The sequence below is a fragment of the Acanthaster planci genome, linkage group LG02 (genome assembly GCF_054643075.1).
Source record: "Acanthaster planci isolate LZ-2023a linkage group LG02, COTS_SCS, whole genome shotgun sequence".
NCBI lineage: Eukaryota > Metazoa > Echinodermata > Asteroidea > Valvatida > Acanthasteridae > Acanthaster > Acanthaster planci.
The window spans coordinates 1,294,716-1,311,682 of NC_141778.1; the positions used below are offsets into that span (position 1 = coordinate 1,294,716).

At 40.8% G+C, this 16,967-nt stretch overlaps 3 protein-coding genes and 1 non-coding gene across 5 annotated transcripts in view; 2 read left to right on the top strand and 2 right to left on the bottom strand.

Annotated features, from left to right (window-relative positions):
* LOC110985043 (zinc finger protein 704-like) overlaps window positions 1-4,817 on the top strand; it is a 37,982-nt gene extending 33,165 nt beyond the window's left edge. The window contains exon 9 of the mRNA XM_022245752.2: window positions 628-4,817. Within this exon, the coding sequence (XP_022101444.1) occupies window positions 628-873 (246 nt within the window). The 3' untranslated portion in view covers window positions 874-4,817. The remainder of the gene's footprint in view (window positions 1-627) is intronic.
* On the bottom strand, window positions 4,508-8,680 carry LOC110985044 (meiotic recombination protein REC114-like). 2 transcript variants are annotated; one of them, XM_087131067.1, is made up of 7 exons: window positions 8,524-8,680; window positions 7,866-7,952; window positions 7,588-7,671; window positions 6,994-7,125; window positions 6,565-6,624; window positions 5,772-5,961; window positions 4,508-5,184 (listed from the first exon to the last, which is right to left on the bottom strand). In XM_087131067.1, exons 1-6 carry the CDS (start codon window positions 8,650-8,652, stop codon window positions 5,788-5,790), a joined length of 666 nt encoding a protein of 221 aa, XP_086987193.1. In that variant the 5' UTR covers window positions 8,653-8,680; the 3' UTR covers window positions 4,508-5,184; window positions 5,772-5,787. The 2 variants fall into 2 exon arrangements, with proteins under 2 accessions (XP_086987193.1, XP_022101446.2); XM_022245754.2 differs by having other exon boundaries at window positions 4,508-5,961.
* Window positions 8,681-9,124: 444 nt separating this feature from the next.
* On the bottom strand, window positions 9,125-16,743 carry LOC110985082 (uncharacterized). The gene is made up of 4 exons (XM_022245829.2): window positions 16,521-16,743; window positions 12,075-13,650; window positions 11,582-11,638; window positions 9,125-11,015 (listed from the first exon to the last, which is right to left on the bottom strand). Exons 1-4 carry the CDS (start codon window positions 16,542-16,544, stop codon window positions 10,882-10,884), a joined length of 1,791 nt encoding a protein of 596 aa, XP_022101521.2. The 5' UTR covers window positions 16,545-16,743; the 3' UTR covers window positions 9,125-10,881.
* Window positions 11,812-11,883, top strand: Trnaa-cgc (transfer RNA alanine (anticodon CGC)). The gene has a single exon. It is a non-coding gene; the product is annotated as a tRNA-Ala (tRNA).
* Window positions 16,744-16,967: the final 224 nt, after the last annotated feature.

The following is a 16,967-nucleotide window of genomic DNA, read 5'->3' on the forward strand; positions in this document are numbered from 1 at the left end:
GTAAGAGTCAGAAAGGGATTCACAAGACTCTGGAACATACCAAATGTGTCTTGGGGAGGATCAAATTAGATAACACATTACTCAACCCTAAAACGTAAGCCCAAAAGAAAAACATGAGAAGTTGCACGTACTTTAATACTCCAAACTTTGCAAACAAGCACAAGTTCATGTTTCTGAGCAGGGCAGCTTTTCAGTTATTTCTAGCAGCCAATAAGTAAAACGTTGCTCAAACATGACAACTTGATTGCAACCATGTGGCCACAAAAGTTAGTGGCTTTCCAGGGGGTGAAACCAGTAATTGTAGAGGTAAGTACCTACTAGCTCTGTGAGCTTTACAATGTGATTTGTGGACAATATTTATTCTCTAAAGAATTTATTGCTAGAATTATTTTTCACAAAGCAGGGAATGGGATAGAATCTGTTCCTTTTTATCGGTCCTGAGCACGCGCAGTTCTGAGTGTGCTTGCATAGTTCTGAGCATGCACAATATTGTAAAAATGATGGTATGTCTGCGGCTACCAGTGTCCCAAAGTCTTCAATTAGAGTTGGTTTTCTCGTCAGACAAGCCAGATGAGTTCTCAAGTCCAGGAAGTTATGTTTTCTTCAATTGTATTCACTCTTCTGCAGTATTCATCGCCCATCCGAACCAAAACCAGCATCGTCCAGCAGCGACAGCAGCTCCACCAGGCCGCCTCCCCAAAGACCCACCTTCACTTTGCCCCCTCCTCCACAGGCTCTGGCTCCGCCTCCTCTTTGGGGCACCATAAAACCCGGGAAGGCAAGAAGTGCCGGAAAGTATACGGAATGGAGCGTAAGGACCTGTGGTGCACTCAGTGCCGATGGAAGAAAGCCTGCGTTCGATTCACCAGCTAAAGATGATCGGCCATGAAACACAATGACCAGACATGTGACTTGCAGCAACAGGGAGTGTCAGTTTAAGAAATGGTGACTGTAAGACCTTGAGACACTTGTTGAGGTCCTGCATGCATCCTTGATTAATAGCTGTCATTGGTCGATATGATTCTGCATGCTAAAAAAAAACAGGATCTACATGTATCTGAATTTGACAAAGTTTGATGACACAGTGTGAGGAGAGAGCACTCTAAGCAGGAAGTTGGGTTGGAAACATTTCTCTTGATGAGAATTTTTGCACACAGGTTCTAGATTTTTATTTAGGGGCATTTGGTGAATAAATCTGGTCAAGCAGAGAGAACATTGTCTTACTGAGTATTAGTGTGCCATTTGTCCAAGGCAGTTAACGTGCACACCACAGGTTGGTTATTACCATCTTGTCGGCCTTGCGTGGGCTTGCTCAGTTAGCAAATGTGACACAGTGGTCTTAGCTTGCTGTCCCTATTTGGACATTTGAATTACACATTGAGATAAATGTTGGCAAACCCAATTCCTAAACATGATTTGATAACAGCAGTACAATGAAATTATACGTCAAGACTCGTTTGAGCAATGAAATTATGTGTCAAGACTCGTTTGAGCAATGAAAATATGCGTCAAGACTCATTTGAGCAATGAAATTATACGTCAAGACTCATTTGAGCAATGAAAGTATGCGTCAAGACTCATTTGAGCAATGAAATTATACGTCAAGACTCATTTGAGCAAAAAAGGAAAACATTTCTGTCTATTTCTGACACTTTGCACAACATGAAGCGCTGAGTTCTGAGATTGGAATCTCTTTGCCAGTGCCATGTAGGCTCCTTTGCATGAAACGTATTAAGGTAATCCACTTTTGTTTTGTCACTTTCCTATGCACAAATATTATGACGTCTCATCGCATGTGTCGGTTGTTGTAATTTGTCTTGACAGTTGAAAACAAATCAATGGATGACGTCCGGGATGAGAGAACTGCAACTGGTGCATTGTATGTGCAGATGTTGTTCTTTTATTGAAATGTCTTTAATTGCGGTTTGAAAAAAAAGCAGATTTGGTATGTGCTGAACAAGTGCAGTTATGGAGCAACTATTGGGGGACCTGACATGCTCAATTTGAAGGTTGAGGTGGTCACCTGTAAGGGTTTTTGTTTTCTTTTTGGAAATGCTTTTTTCGGGTGGGGGAAGCTGAAAACTTTTTGAATGTGGATGGAAAAGGCTACAGAATTGTTGAGAAATTGTGAACTGTAATTTGGTAGCTTGGCTTCATCAGGAAGAAATCTCTTCTTTAAATACTGGGGAAGGCATTTGACCAGAAGACCCTCCCCAAGAAGAACTGTCTAGAGCTATGCCTAGAGAATGTAATGGTATTCACAAGAAGAAAGATTCAATGAGTTGCGCCATATTTTGGTCAATTGTAAGAAAATATATGTAATCACTTTTTAACATGTAGGTGAAGAGTCTTTATAATAATGGAGTATTTGAAATGTTACAGAAGTGCATTAAAAAGTAAAAGCTAAAGATAATCCTACCGTATGATGTTAATCTTCTTTTACATACATTTCATTTAAATTTAGTTTTCTTTGTTTTTCTGAAAAGCAAACTCTAAACATAAAAGTGCCAAGGTTGGTTGATAGAAATTAGTTGAAATAATGCATGGTTTTAGGTTTGTTAGACACTTCCCACATTTGGCGGTCAGACCTATTAGAGATCAGCACAGCCAGTCACTGGTGGCGATTTCCGAAGGCCACTTTCTTAAGACTGCTCTTCAGCCTCTTTTGGCCACTTGCATTTAGTGGCCTTTGGTCAGTGTGGCCCATCTGATCACTAAACATTCATGAAGTTGGTACTTGCTCAACTTGAAGGCATTCCTGGCCTCTGATCTTTTAATGGCCTTCGTTCAATTGGATGGCCAGTTGTTGGATGGCCTTTATCTTGGGTTTGGTGGCTGGTTTACTGACCTTGATCTGGTGTTGGTAGCCAGTGTTTGGAGGCAATCATCTGGTGTCAATAGTCAGTGCATGGTGGCCACTCCACTATTTTGTGAATTTATGAACATGTTGTCCTTGTTTATTTTTGTGAGAGATTTCATTCTCTCAAGATCAAGAAGAGAAAAAAGTATTGATAATCGTAGCAGAACATTCATTGGATCACTGTGATTCCTGTCCCCTCAGAAATGTATCAATTTTCAAACATCTAGTCTTTACATTCAATTACCTGAGTAAAGTGTTGTCATGAAAGTTGTGTACAAGTTTGTCCTTAAAATTGAAACTATGAGAGTGGGATATGTGTAGCGTTACCTGTTTAGATGAAGTTCAAAATGAAAGGTAGACATGTAAACATACAGCAGGAGTGATAATTAGTTTTTATCAAAGTAGCTTTATAGATGCTTTACAACCTTAAAGGCACATTGTCGGCAAGTGACATGAAAGGTGTCAACAATTTTTACTCAGATTGGGGTGAATTTTTTTTCTCTGAACAGCAAGGTTTTCTTGTCAATAATTTCTCAGGTACACTTGGACAGCTGCGGATGTGCACTACCTTACGTGTACATGTACAGACATCTCAGGCAATGTCTTTTTTACTATCAAATTTTCATATCAAATCTTCCAGTTAAAAACAAGTGGGCAAAAAAAGGATGTGGAAAGATTTTCTCTGAACAGTTTCTGTGTGCGAGTCCCAAGGAGACCAACTGTACATGCATCTTCCACTGTGAGTGTGCTTTATCTGATGGAACTTTTCACAGTATCACAACCTTTTCTATCAAAATGTGATTTAATTTTTGAACAATTTCTCAACGGTAGACAGTTTCATGTATTTTAAGATTTCTTAAAATGAGCCTTTCCCAGTATGTACAGAATAAGACTGTTCTGGCTTCATAGTTCCCAATAAACGATTCTTCTCGCCAAAAAAGAATGATTGATTTCATTGCTGATATGCCAACCCCAAAACAACTCTTACAATAAATAATTTGTCATAAGTGTCTAAGTTGTTCTACCTGAACTCTCTCCATTTTCTTTACTAATTGGTATTTACTTATTGGTAAGTGCCTTTATTTAGTTAAGGGGAAAGCCACAACACTCGAAACAATGTGTCCTAAAAGTAAACAGCTTAAAATTACACTTGATAATTTTGATATTTAAAATATCTGGAAATTTGTGTGTTCTAAGTTTAGAAGCTCGCCACATGGTTTTCACTGCTTTTGTCAAAAAACCCCCAGATATTCTGCTGCCTGTTTTGCACAGTAAGAAGCTCTGCTTATGAATAGCATGTAAATTAGGAAATCTTCAGAAATCAGGGATTTTTATCAGAACTATGCTGGTGCCAAATATCAGATTGCCTGTGACTTTGTAGAAGATTTCTTTTGCATTTTCAGACTTGGAGGAGAAACTGCTTTTTGTTGTACCAACTGCAGGCATCAATAAGTTTGATTTCAGACAATCTTTGAATGCAATAGAAACAATATATCTCTGTACAACATTTTGAGGTCATTGGGCTGATGTTGAAATTATTTTCTGATGTTGAAATTATTTTCTCTCTTGATTTCAATTCCAAGTTGTAGACAATGCATAACCACTTGGTATTTTGTGGCAAAGTATTAAACTAGCTTTTGACATAAATTTCAGTAGGATAGTAGTGGCAAGAAAACGTTTATTTTAGTTTGGAAATGGCTTTTTTTATAGTTGATAAGATTAACTATAATTTTCTCGTTCATCAACTAAGAAGGGTTTTTAAAGTTAGTGTTAGGTTCATCATTGTAAACTGAAAACTCTTGAAGTGTTCATGTCACAGCAAAGTATAAAGTCATACTCTAAAAGGAACTATTGTAAATAAATTTGTATAAGTTGTACAACAAAAAGGAAACATGTACATAAAAGTGGCTTTTTAAAGTCAAAATATCAAATAAAAGGTTAAACCAAAGAAAAGAAATCAAGTGCATTCCTGTAGTTTGTATTTTTGGTGTGAAGTTTTATGGTGTCAGATTCGCTTTGTGCTTTTATTTGCATGAGGTGTATATATTGTTGAACTTGCAACCATCAGAGAGACAAGTATTCTAGTAGTCAAAATATGAGAACTGATTTACTGGACTATATTTTTAGAACATGTCTTGGCTTGATTCTTGGAAGGAAACAAAGATATACTCAGTGGGAGAGCTGAGTCCGGCAACAACCTGCCCCACCTGTTGTCTAGCTTGTCATCTCAATCTTAAAAATGCAATACAATTTGTGTGCAGATAGTGGTTTGGTAGTGAACCAAAGTTGCACCATGTGACACCGTCTTGTGGGTTTGTTCAGTTCTGAAAATAACCAGAGAAATAGGGAACCAACCCCATGTTTCAGACGATACATGAGGAGACTTTGGGAATTCCAAAAGGCAAACACAATGTCTTGTTGCTTCTCGTGGAATAACAGGCCCAAAATGCAAGTTGGATGAAGAAACGGTCCATCCTGTGTCAAGTAATTCAAGTCAACTTTCAAATCAGAAGTTTGGCCCTAGATTGAGTGATGGTTCTTGTCAACTGATTGGAATGATTTGGGGCTAAGACTGAGTCTGATTAGCAACCATCAGCGAAACACGGATTGATTTTTGCCCAGTACCCAGCATATATATTTTCTGCATCAAGGGAAAGAGACCAGATGTCAACAAAAATCACTGATTAAATTTGGTCTAGATAACTGCCAAAGTGATAGACTTATGAAAACTTGACTGCAATATTGTTGACACTTCAACATGTATCTCCGGCTAGAAGCAGGCTATGCCACTGGTATCAATTTTAAAAGTTAGCCCTGGAAATTGTTTTCTCTAAACTTTTTTTTTGAGGTAATTAGACTCTTTTTGAAGGGGTAATTTTGCTTGGGTTTGACATTCGGTAGAGGAACTCAACTCTGATAGTGAAGTGTCATTTTTCTCTGTTCAATTTCTTCAGTTCATCCTCCACGGCCTCCACAAACGCTGGAAATGTTGGATCTGCAAGGCAGAGCCGTAATGCCCCGGCAACCTGCTCAGGTTGCCATGACGATTGGTGATGGTGATAGGCCAGAGGGAGGTCAAAGGTTGTGTTGCCTAGTACAACCTGTGTTATAAGTTGAGAATCACGTCAATGTATGAGATTAGGTAGGCTATAGTCTCTTTATTGAGATCTTCAACGGGCATTCAAAGCGTAAGCCCTGTCTGCACTTGACTTTTTGGGGTAAATCTTTACCACGACGATGGGTACTTTTGCCGTTTTAAGTCCAGTAACTTTTACCAGGTATCTTTCCCTGGAACGAAAAGTCCAGTGCGGACAGTGCAAGTCAGCTCAGTAGAGTGTGCATCCCATCCAAGTGCTACAGAAATCATGCAAGCACGTTTCACGACAGTGTGGCATAAAGCCAGTATTTCCAGAGCGTTATTATTCTTTTTGTGTCAATCATGGCGGGAATTATTGGCGCAAATGGAAGTTGAATTGATTGGTGCATCATTTAGGGCAACGTTGTGTCTAAGGATGAAAACAAATGCAGAAAGTTCACATATAATGACCTCATGAGTCGAGTGACCAACAGCTCGGGTACTTGTCCCACAGTCTTGGTAAAGTTTGCCCGTTGAAGAATAAAAAAGCGTGAATGGAGGTAAAATTTCACCATTTTTCACTTTACCATCATCTCAGTAAAAGAGTTCAGTGTGGACATGGTTTTACCTTAGCAACAGTTCCCATGGAAACCTCTCCTTCCAGAGTCATTCTGTTCTCAGCAGGATTCTGACGAATTTGAAATGAGAAAAGGAGCATATGTTAACAAGTCTACAAAGACACAGACAGGCATCTTGAATTCTATCCACACCATCCATTTCTTCAGCTCCCTTGAAAAATTATAGATGTTATTTTATTACAGTCGTTTTGACAATGACCTTGCAAATTTCTGGAACTCTCTGCCAACCTTTTATTGACAAAACAGCCTGCTGTCCCTTCTCTGGAAGTGTAATTGCCAACTTCAGCATCTTGGAATCACTTCACTGCATCAGTGAAGGTTTGACCCATACATCAATGGCATCCTAACGTCCTAAGACTAGAAGATGAAAGCTAATGTCCAAAGAGATTGTTTGGACAATGGTAAAGTAGCCTGCCTACTTGTGAAGTTCCAGCTCCTTCCTCTTGAATGTGGAAGAATGCCTGCAGAGTAGCGATGCAGTCTGCGCAAGCCTTCAGAGTCGACGGAAATGGACCTTGCATAAACTTGACACGGAACTTCCTGCATTCGTTCTACCCATGAAAAGAAGAACAAAGATACCCGGCACACTAGCAACTCCTCTGCCTTCCTCCTCTGTCTTGCAGATGAAATGAAGTCACTTTATACACCTTTAGGTTATCAATTGATCCAGTAGATAAGAACAAATTTACAGCAAACTAGTACTGTGCAATAAGACCGGGGAGAGAATTCCATATACAGACACCACTGATATTGCCCTGCAGTGACCTTTTAGCTACCTGAAAGCAATAAAATTCAAATTGTGCGGTAAAAATATTGAGGTATTCACTTAGAAACACTTTTCCAGACCAGTCTCATGGTGCTTGAGGACAGGGTGTCAAGCAGCCTCTCTATATGGAATTCTTTCCTAACACTGTGGAGGCAATGACTTTTCTATTTCACAAATGAGACCATTTCATATTATATCCCAGTTGGAAAATGGAAAATTAATGGCCAGAAAGTATTCTTAGTCAAACCTTAATTTTCTGGATGAATAACACACAATCTCCTTTGAACGCCCCCTTTATGTAGTGCTCAGCATCAAAGAGAAAGTGACTCTCCTGAAAGATTTAAAGATAAAACTTTGTTTCCATCCAGCAGCTAGGAGGTCCTTGACCTAAAAATGCAGCCAAGAATAGCATGACAAGGTTCACATTATTTAGCTGAAACTCAAACCTGGATTTCTTTCTCAAAAACTTTTGATGAAGCTAGCAGAAAGTATTTATGACAGTAAGAACATTTGGTATTTTCTTACAAGGATTAGCTTGCCTCTGGTGATTAGAAGCTGGCTGGAATCTTGAATGGACAGCATTAGTGGTTCAGCATCAGACCAGGAAAAATGCTACATTCAATGCAATGATAAAAACGACTTTCAGGTCCTATTAAGTATTTTGTTACTAACAGCTTGGCAAAGAGGAATCTCAAAAGAACAGAATCACTTTTTAACCTTTAGGCCTAGCAGTGCTTCATTGTCTACCTCTCTATGAAAGAGTGTTGCATCCTGCCTCCACTTTTTTTCATCGGAATAGGCACCTATCATCTCGATAAACATGATAACGGTGAATCATAAATGCTGAAACTTGAAAGGGTCATAAAAGTAAATGTAGTTCCAATTTTGTTAGGAAATACATGTACTTTTAAAAATTCTTGACTCTCTATAGACTTTATGCGCGACCACTGAAGTGGAGTCAGGATGCAATCGTAAGCACAGACGCTTCTTTTGTCATGATTTCAATGCAAGTTATTTTCTGACCTTCGTGGTCAGCCAATGGCAATACAATGCGCGCAGCGATACAGAAGTTGAATGAGTAGGCCCTACTAAAAAAGTTTCAACTTCAAGTAAAAACTCAGAGAGTTTGGACACACAGGATAAGTGCAGTTGTAACTCCTCAAGGTTAGCACATTAAAGTCACCTTCCACGTTCCTGCTGGTGTCGAAGCATTTTCCTTATCTTTTTCGGCACTCTGGACGGCATCATTTGAGCGAATAAATCGCGCATATCGGAGCAAATGCCACTCATTTCGCTTGGAGTTCAGCGCCATGATTTCTACACAGCGCCCTCTTGCGATGGTTACAAGCTATTGAGCCACGGTGAGATAACTTGAAGGACCTCTCGGTCGTCACCCGTTAAGTTTTGCTATTCATGCATCAACAAACTGAAATACCAAGATAAAAAAAGAGTTTTTAAAAAAGGCGAGCCATGCTTTTTCTCCAGTCATACTTTATAATCTTCTTTCTCTTTCCAAATTACCTTTTTATTTAAAAGCAGAGGAGGAAACAAGATCGCCACACGCCGGTGTCAAAAGGTGTCTGGTGTAAAAGAGTGCCATCAGCATAGGTGACGTCGTAATGACAGCCAATGCATGGAAGGTCTGATCTGTGCATTTTCCCCGTTTTACTGCACTTTCCTTGATTGTTAAATTAGTTTCGAACCTAAAGTTTCATTATCATTTTGTTACCGGTCGTAAGGGATATAACACATACTGTTACATTTTCATCCAAGTTGAAACTTAATTTCCTTTAAAAACATCTGCAACATAATATGAAGCGCTACCGTATATTTATTTCAACTAAATTTTAAAAATTGCAGAACGTATTTCAGTTTTTACATCATGATATGAGTAAAGGAATATTTGCATGCTCAAAATAAAACATATTCGTATGAAAAAAATCTACAATTCATCATCATCATTATAGTTACCATAATCAGGAAATGTACACACATACACCTTTCATAACTATTTTCTTATAAAAATCATAAAGAATATAAGAATTTGTTTAAAATTTACATAGTTCCACATTAAAAATTTAATGTATAAATTGCTTTCCAACATAACACGATTTACAAGTTACATGTATACAAATATTTTAATTTTATTAAAAGGTTTTTATTACATTGAGTTCAATAAGGTTTTTATTACATTGAGTTCAATATACACTATCGCTATCAACTTATTTTACTTTTGCAGAAAGTCCAACACTTTTTTTATTGGATTATGAACCCGCCTACACTGAATAATGGAATTTTAGACCACAAATTTAATTTAAAAACTAACATTATTTTTCCCGACGGTGATTTTTAGTGGTTTAAAAAACAGGACTAAGCCCCCCCCCAAAAAAAATAAATAAATAAATAAGTCTCCGGTTTGTGGTCAGGAGCTGGATTCAAAAGCATATGCAGCAAGGTATGAGACGGAGAGAACCCCCCCCCCCTGCTTTGTGTTGGTCATTGTCTCGCAGGAATCTGGGGAATTCCTTTCAGAAGTCTTGGGGGGATGTGTTAGGTAACAATAGTCTGGAATGTGTATAGGGATTGGACATGTGGGGGGGGGTACCCCTCGGTCTCATTTCTTGCTGGGTATAGCTGGCCGCTACCAACGCTAAAATAAACTGGGCCCCGCACTTTCTTAACTGCTTATAAGCATTTTAACCTTGTACATGTACACAGGACATAAGACCACTTCGTTTGTCTGGTTCCCAGATGTAAATGTATAATACAGAAATGACATCATCTGACAAAGAGTGCCCGACTATGTATTGGAACCTACATTGACTCCTTTACTGTAGTGTATTACTTAACCATACCCCATCAAAAACAGGTTACAATTACGCAGCAGCAAGATTCCAGTCGATTAAGTAAGTTTGACCGCTTTCGGACATCGTTTTACACCAAATACATTATTTTGCCGAGGCGCAGGTCTACGGCCGACGCGCGCGCCGACCGGAAACCGGAGACTTTTTGTTTGGCCTAAAGGGATTTTTTCCTCATCCGACCCTAGATAATTAATTGTAGGGGGAAATGGAACTTTAGAGTTTTATAATATTTTTCGTCCTCCTACCCTGCAAAGTTTCCTGCTATGTTCGTAATTCAATAAATTCAAAAACATGCTAGCCAAATGAACGTTTCAGCGTTTTGGAAAATGAATAACCTCGGACGCAAACTAAAGATGAGCAACGTTTTAGCTGAGCTGGGTTTTACATTTGTTTGGCACAACGTCTTTAGGTTTTGTCATCGTCAGATTTCCATAGTTTTTCCTCAACTGAAGTCACTGAACTTGAAGGTAAACGGAAATTTCAACATTCTGCTTCCGTTTTGAAGACAATTGAAAAAGCATCGTCGTACTGATGAGCTACATTTTTGCTATAATATAATTAGGAACGAAATCAAGCTGATGAAAAACTGCATTGGCATTTGTCCTGTAGCCTTTAATATAGATATAACCATTAATTTAAAATAACTGGTAATTGTTCTTAGTCTGTTCAGTGGTTTCTCATGGAAGATACGTTTGTCTCTCTCGTGGTCTGTACTTATGTTGGTCGCGTTGTCTCCGAGAGACGTTGTAACAACACCACGTGAACAACGCAAAGACTACGAGAATGGCCAGTGCTCCCAACGCCACGAGGCCTGCAATTTGAAGATGAGGAAAATTATCAATTTGTGTATTGATAAAACAAATCTACCCCTTCACAAAGACAGGGGTTAAGTGTCTACCCCAAAATTGTATACACTTCTAAATTTGCGCGCCAAACCATTATTGTATGCTGTATCTAAAAACAGCGCGTGTTGAACGATCAGTGTTGATTATTTTTTTAACAAGGCAGTTTTCATACGTGTGCCGTTTAATTTTCATTTTACTTCGTGGTATTGGGGAATAAGGCTGAAGTGCTTTCATGAGGAGAGTATCCAGTTTTTCAGTAGATACTAATTAAAATCTTTTATCAAACAACCAGAAGGTAGCTTTCGAATAACCCTAAACCGAAAACAAAAATTAACAATAAAATAAAACAGGATGTTTAACCTGTTCAAAACATTCTGCAAGTATTACATAGTACAAGGTGAGGTTTTAGGCTCAGAAAAAAAAAGTGGGAAGAAGTATCTTTTTTGTATTGTGGTAGAGAATTCATGTTTCATGTTTGGTGCAGATTTACATGGTTTGGTGTTATTACTGTAGGCCTACTTGGTTTGCTTACCCCCAAGATATCCTTGTTCTTGTATCAATCCACACGGAGCACCGTCACAGTTACCAGCTGCAATTTAAGTGGAGGAAAAAGTACTGATTTCTTGATCTTTCATATATCGATTAATAGATCGAAGAGATTGACTGCCAAACAGGCTACCAGTTGACCAATCACCCAATCGATCAGGTCTGATCCAGCAATTTCACTAAGTAAAGCATCTGTCAAAAAAGTCACGACTAAGCGGGGACATAGCTCAGTGGTAGAGCGCTCGCTTCGCATGCGAGAAGCCCCGGGTTCGAATCCCGGTGTCTCCATCTTTTCGTCAGTTAATTGGATCTCTATTTTTATTTTGAAAGATTTTTTTATCAAGATAGGTTGCTACACGTAATACTACACAGTACGAATGAGTCTTTTTCAATGAAATGAGGTCATCTATATTTCCGTCTCTTTGTTTGGTCAAATTAAGAGAGAAATCTAGTGAGAACTAAGACGACAGTCTACTCACAGGTGACGTAAACAGAAGTGACCACTGCAAGGCCTATAATGACTCCGAGTGCTAAAAGCAAGAGCGTGACAAAGCAGCATCGATTGCAGAAAGCAGCCATGGGTATGCCACTGTCTGGATACCGGCGCCTTGGGGCGTCCCACTCCCTAGACGGTGGTGGGTAATTCCTCATATCTCCCGGTATGGGCCGCAAGATTTGCTCCATTTGAGGTACTATGGGAGGTGACCAGGGAGGGGGTTCCTCGCGGATGTGGGAAGGGTCACGTCGTCCTTCCTGGTGCTTGGGTCGTTGTTCTTGAGGAGGTTCTCCTCTCTGTCGATCTACTCCGCTCAGCTCGGCCACCACTCGTCGATAGTTGACAGCCAGGCTAGTGCTGCGAGTCACTGGTTCTGACGAGCGCTGTGACCATGGTGCCACAGCCTCCCAGTTTTCGTGGGTCATGATGCTGACGTCTTCTCGACCTTCTTGTATTTGGATGAAGCGTTCTTCTGCCTCCTCCCCCTCCTCTGGCTCATCCTGCTCCCCACCGACGGCTTGTATGTTCAAGTTAGTCTGCGTGCTCATGTCACGGAGTTCCTGGGGTGCCGACTCTGGGACCGGTTCAACCTCGACCTCCTCAACCTCCTGTTGGTCCTCATCTTCCTCAGCAAGGGTATCCAGAGGCTCTGGTACGGGAGGCGGTATCTCCTTCTCTTCTTCCCAGGTGGGTTCCTGTTGTCTGTATTCATCCTGATTCGCCACAGCGCGCGGTATCACCAAGGGCTTGGCTGCTGGCTTTGGCAGCACCGGTGGAGGCTGGGGGGCAAACGGCGGTGGTTCTGCTCTCATCTGTTGCGATCCCGATGATTTGGATGCCCAGTTCTTGTTCACAGACGAGTAGATGGCCCCGTCTCTCCTTTGGGTCTCTTCTACTATCCGGGACGCAGAGTCGTTCACGCTCACATCATCGCCGGCTTCTAAGTCTTCTCCCATGTTAGAGGACTCCGATTCGTCGCTGTCACTGCTGTCCTGGTCGTTGCTGTCGATGTCACGGTCGCCCGTGTCATCATAGCCACGGTTATGAGTTCCTGGGAACTCAGAGGTTCCGGCCAAGAGCACATCCAGGTGCACTCCTGCTAGCGGATTCCGTTTTATGTCGTAGTCCTCCTCAGTGAAATCGAACTCATGATGGAAGCGGGGAGCCATGGGGTTCCGGAAAGCCCGGTGCTTGGACGGATCGGGGAACGACAGCTCAGGAGTCGGCTTGGGCGGTCCCCTCCGCATGAAGTTTCTCATGCTGATCTCGGTGTCGTATAGGCTCTTGGGATGGCGCGGATTTCGGATGAATCGAATGGGCGTGACTCTAGGCTGGTGGTGAGCGCTCATCTGGCTGGAGCGAGGGCTGTTTGGTGAGTAAGACTGGCTTGGCCGCAGACCACCAAGACTCCGACCAGCGGCTGCCCTGATGTACCGTCCCGTAGGAGATCCATAACGGCCAGAATCCCGTTTCCTTCCACCGTACTTGTGAGGTTGTGAGGGGGTGTGGGACACACGCCCAACAAACTCCAAATCATCTTCCTGAAAGCCTAAGGGCTCCTGGTAATTAGAAACGAATATATTCATCAAACCACTCACATTATTTCTTACTCTATTACTCCGTTAGGACAAAAATTCTTTCCTATGGATTTTTTCACAAATTTTGTTCATTATTTACGTAGATTATCCTTACATGCAGGATACAGTAAATTAGCGAGACCAACAACACTTTGGGGTTTCAGAAAACAGCATTACAAGTGCATTGGGGAATGAACTGCATTTAAAACACAACAAATCACAGGAGCCGTCCTGTTGGGGTGTTTGTTTGTTTGTTGGGTTGTTTGTTTGTTTGTTTTCACGGTGCATAATCTAACAGGGACCTTTCCCTCATAAAACCAACTTCATTTTGTTTATATTTTTCAATAGCACACTTTTCATTTTGTACGTCTTCCTCGAATAAATGTTCAGTGACAGAATACTCGAGAAGAAAGCAATGAACCATCGAAATGGCGAACAATGGTTGAATAGGCACAAATCAAACGCATTCAAATACACTGACGTGTTACAGCAAAATGTAATTTATGTGGAAAACATGCTTAGTCAGTGTGTTTCCTCTTAAGAAAAATGCCAACTCACCTGTGCAATGACGCCTTATAAGTTGTAATTGAAAATGATTTGACGTAACGTAGCTGCACCACATTTTTTTAAAGAAACCAAACATTTCTGCTGTTTTTTTTCTGAGATTTACATCTTACACAGTAATGTCTCTGGAATCAAAATCATCTTTGCATATCCAACCGGCAGAATAGTGCCAGATTATGAATAGCCGGCTGCACAAATTGACCCATAGACCCCGAGTTTATTCTCAATTGCCTCAGAATTCAGAAGAGAGAATTGCTAATTTCACTTTTCTCCCAGTTAAAAACAAACTGCCCGCAATCCGGCCCACGGGCCCAGATTTTGGCGTTTAAATATAACACAATAAAGCATGCTTATGCGAGAGTCAGAGTTCGTCTTAATAAGTTCGTTTTTTTTGGTGGTTTTTTTTGGTTTTGTTTTTTTGCAATGTATTCCAGTGGCGTAGCCACAGCAGGCCTGGGGGCACCTGCCCCCCACAAATTCCCGGTGCCCCTTGCCCCCTCACTGAAAAAAAATATTGAACAAGGTTAACAAAAACACACCACTGAAAGCTGGTGCCCCCAGAGTAAGATGCTGGTGCCGCCTTTGTGCCCCCCCTAGTAAAATCCTGGCTACGCCACTGGTGTATTCCTCCACTGACCCGAAACTTTCATATTGAGTGGTAAGACTATTTGCCACTTTTCACTTGGCGCGCAGGATAAATCACAGACTGCATTATGTGACCTTGACATCTTGACCGGCTACATGCAAGAACTCCTCTTGTCATACAGCCCTTTTGTTTCAAGTAGCTTCGCATTCGGCCCTGAAACAATAATGCTACTCACATCGTGACTGAGGCTTGCCAAAAAAAAAAAGATAAATGAAAACCATAAATAATGGACAAAAGACGCGGACTTTCTACACTGTCAAATACATTTCCTCTGCATTTGTTTTCACTTGCCAAGGTTAGAACTTTTCCCATCAAAAGTGTCAGGGTTATTTTCTTTTTAATCTCTCCGTTCTCTCCATCTATTTTCTTGTTTTGCAAAATTTTGACTTTGTAAGGTATTCAGTATGGAGTGCGGTTCGAGTTTCGACCATGCATCGAGGGCCCATTGGAGTGTAACCTTCCTATCCACCCAAGAATATCCTATCCACCCCAGCTTTATTCAAGGCGTTTGGTTTTATCTTATTGTTAACAAAGTCGACCGACGATGAAAAAAAACCTGAACTTTGCTTGTGTTACCGTTTGTAACCCGCTGATCTGCTCTGTGTGGGTGAATCTCTGTGTGCACGCGGTATGTTGTGTGCCAATGTTTTTTTGTTTTTTTTTTGCTCACTGCATGTCGACCAGACAAGTCCAGGTCAGATGTAAGGGGCATTGTACATACACGCACGGACGGAGCAGTACGGCCGTTTACGAGGGTTGGTATGCCGTGAGAGCACACAGCAGCCTGTTTGCCGGGCGGCTTCGCTTGCGTAGTCCCATGGACAAAAAGCCACAGACGCCTTGGACAAGACTAGTCAACATCCGGATTTCAACTTAAAACCTAGCCGGTGTCTTAGACTAAAAGTGGGATTCCCAGTTTGTTTACTGACAAAGCCACGTTTGACGGGGACCACAGTGAATGTAACACAGGTTTCAAACCTACTCATATGCTTATACGAAGAGGTATTAGCAGGCATTATAATAAATAAATTCCAAAAAGCAAACAAGCGAATAAAAAGAAGTATTGCAAGATATTGGACAGCTTTAGTTAGTGTGTTTAACGATGATTGTAACGTAGAAAACCTTTTGGTATTTTGATAAATGAACTAAACTAAATTGATATAAATACGCAACCATTCTACAATGAGAAAATCCAGTCCAAAATACGGACATTCCCCCACTAAATAATGTCATGCGCCTCAGCTCCATAACCATGAAAACACTACGGCGTCAGCGCTTCAGTTGAAGAACTTCAGTGGCCGCTACTAAGCCTCATGACTCATGGAACACTTTTATTGCCTAGTGACGTCAACAGTGGTATGAAAACGAAATGGCAGTGCACTATGGGCTGAACCTCTCTGAACTGCTTTAAGGCGTAGGCCCATAATGCAGCAACTTAATGTCACGGTCATCTTCATATACAAAAATATCTGTCACAGCCTTATGAAGTTCAGAAACACACGCATGTATACCTAAAGTAGTTGACTGAAATGTGCCATGTAGCGACATACAGAAATCAATAGTTAAGTCAAGGGTAAAAGTTCAGCAAATTTGTCGCTGTTTTCTAACTGTCGAAGATTTCTTTGTGATAGTTTGATCTTACCTCCATGATGACACTGAGTGACATGACTGTCCCCTGTCGGTTCTCAAATTCCTCGGACCTTTCTCTAAAAATCAGGAACCAGAAAGTTGTGTCTGGTTCCAGTAGGCATTGGTAGGCCTACACTGTCCCGCCTGCATTAAATCGTCCACCAACTCCCCAAAACAACTTGCGACCCAACGTTTTTTTCCAGTGCCACAACTAGTGGTATGCAGTCTTTTTGTGAGTGTCCTTTCATTTTCGGCCTTGAATGCACTACCCTGAACGCTCCAATGCGTTTGAAGTTTACATGCAAACAATCGATTATTATTTTTCTGCCTTTCAGGGGACGCCTACCGTATCGGGCAACCAGAAAAAAAAATCTTGGTACAAGTTAAATTCAAGGCCGTTCATCGAGCTTTGAACAGATTGTAGAAAAAGTAGAATAGATTTTCGTTGTGTTTTTACTTT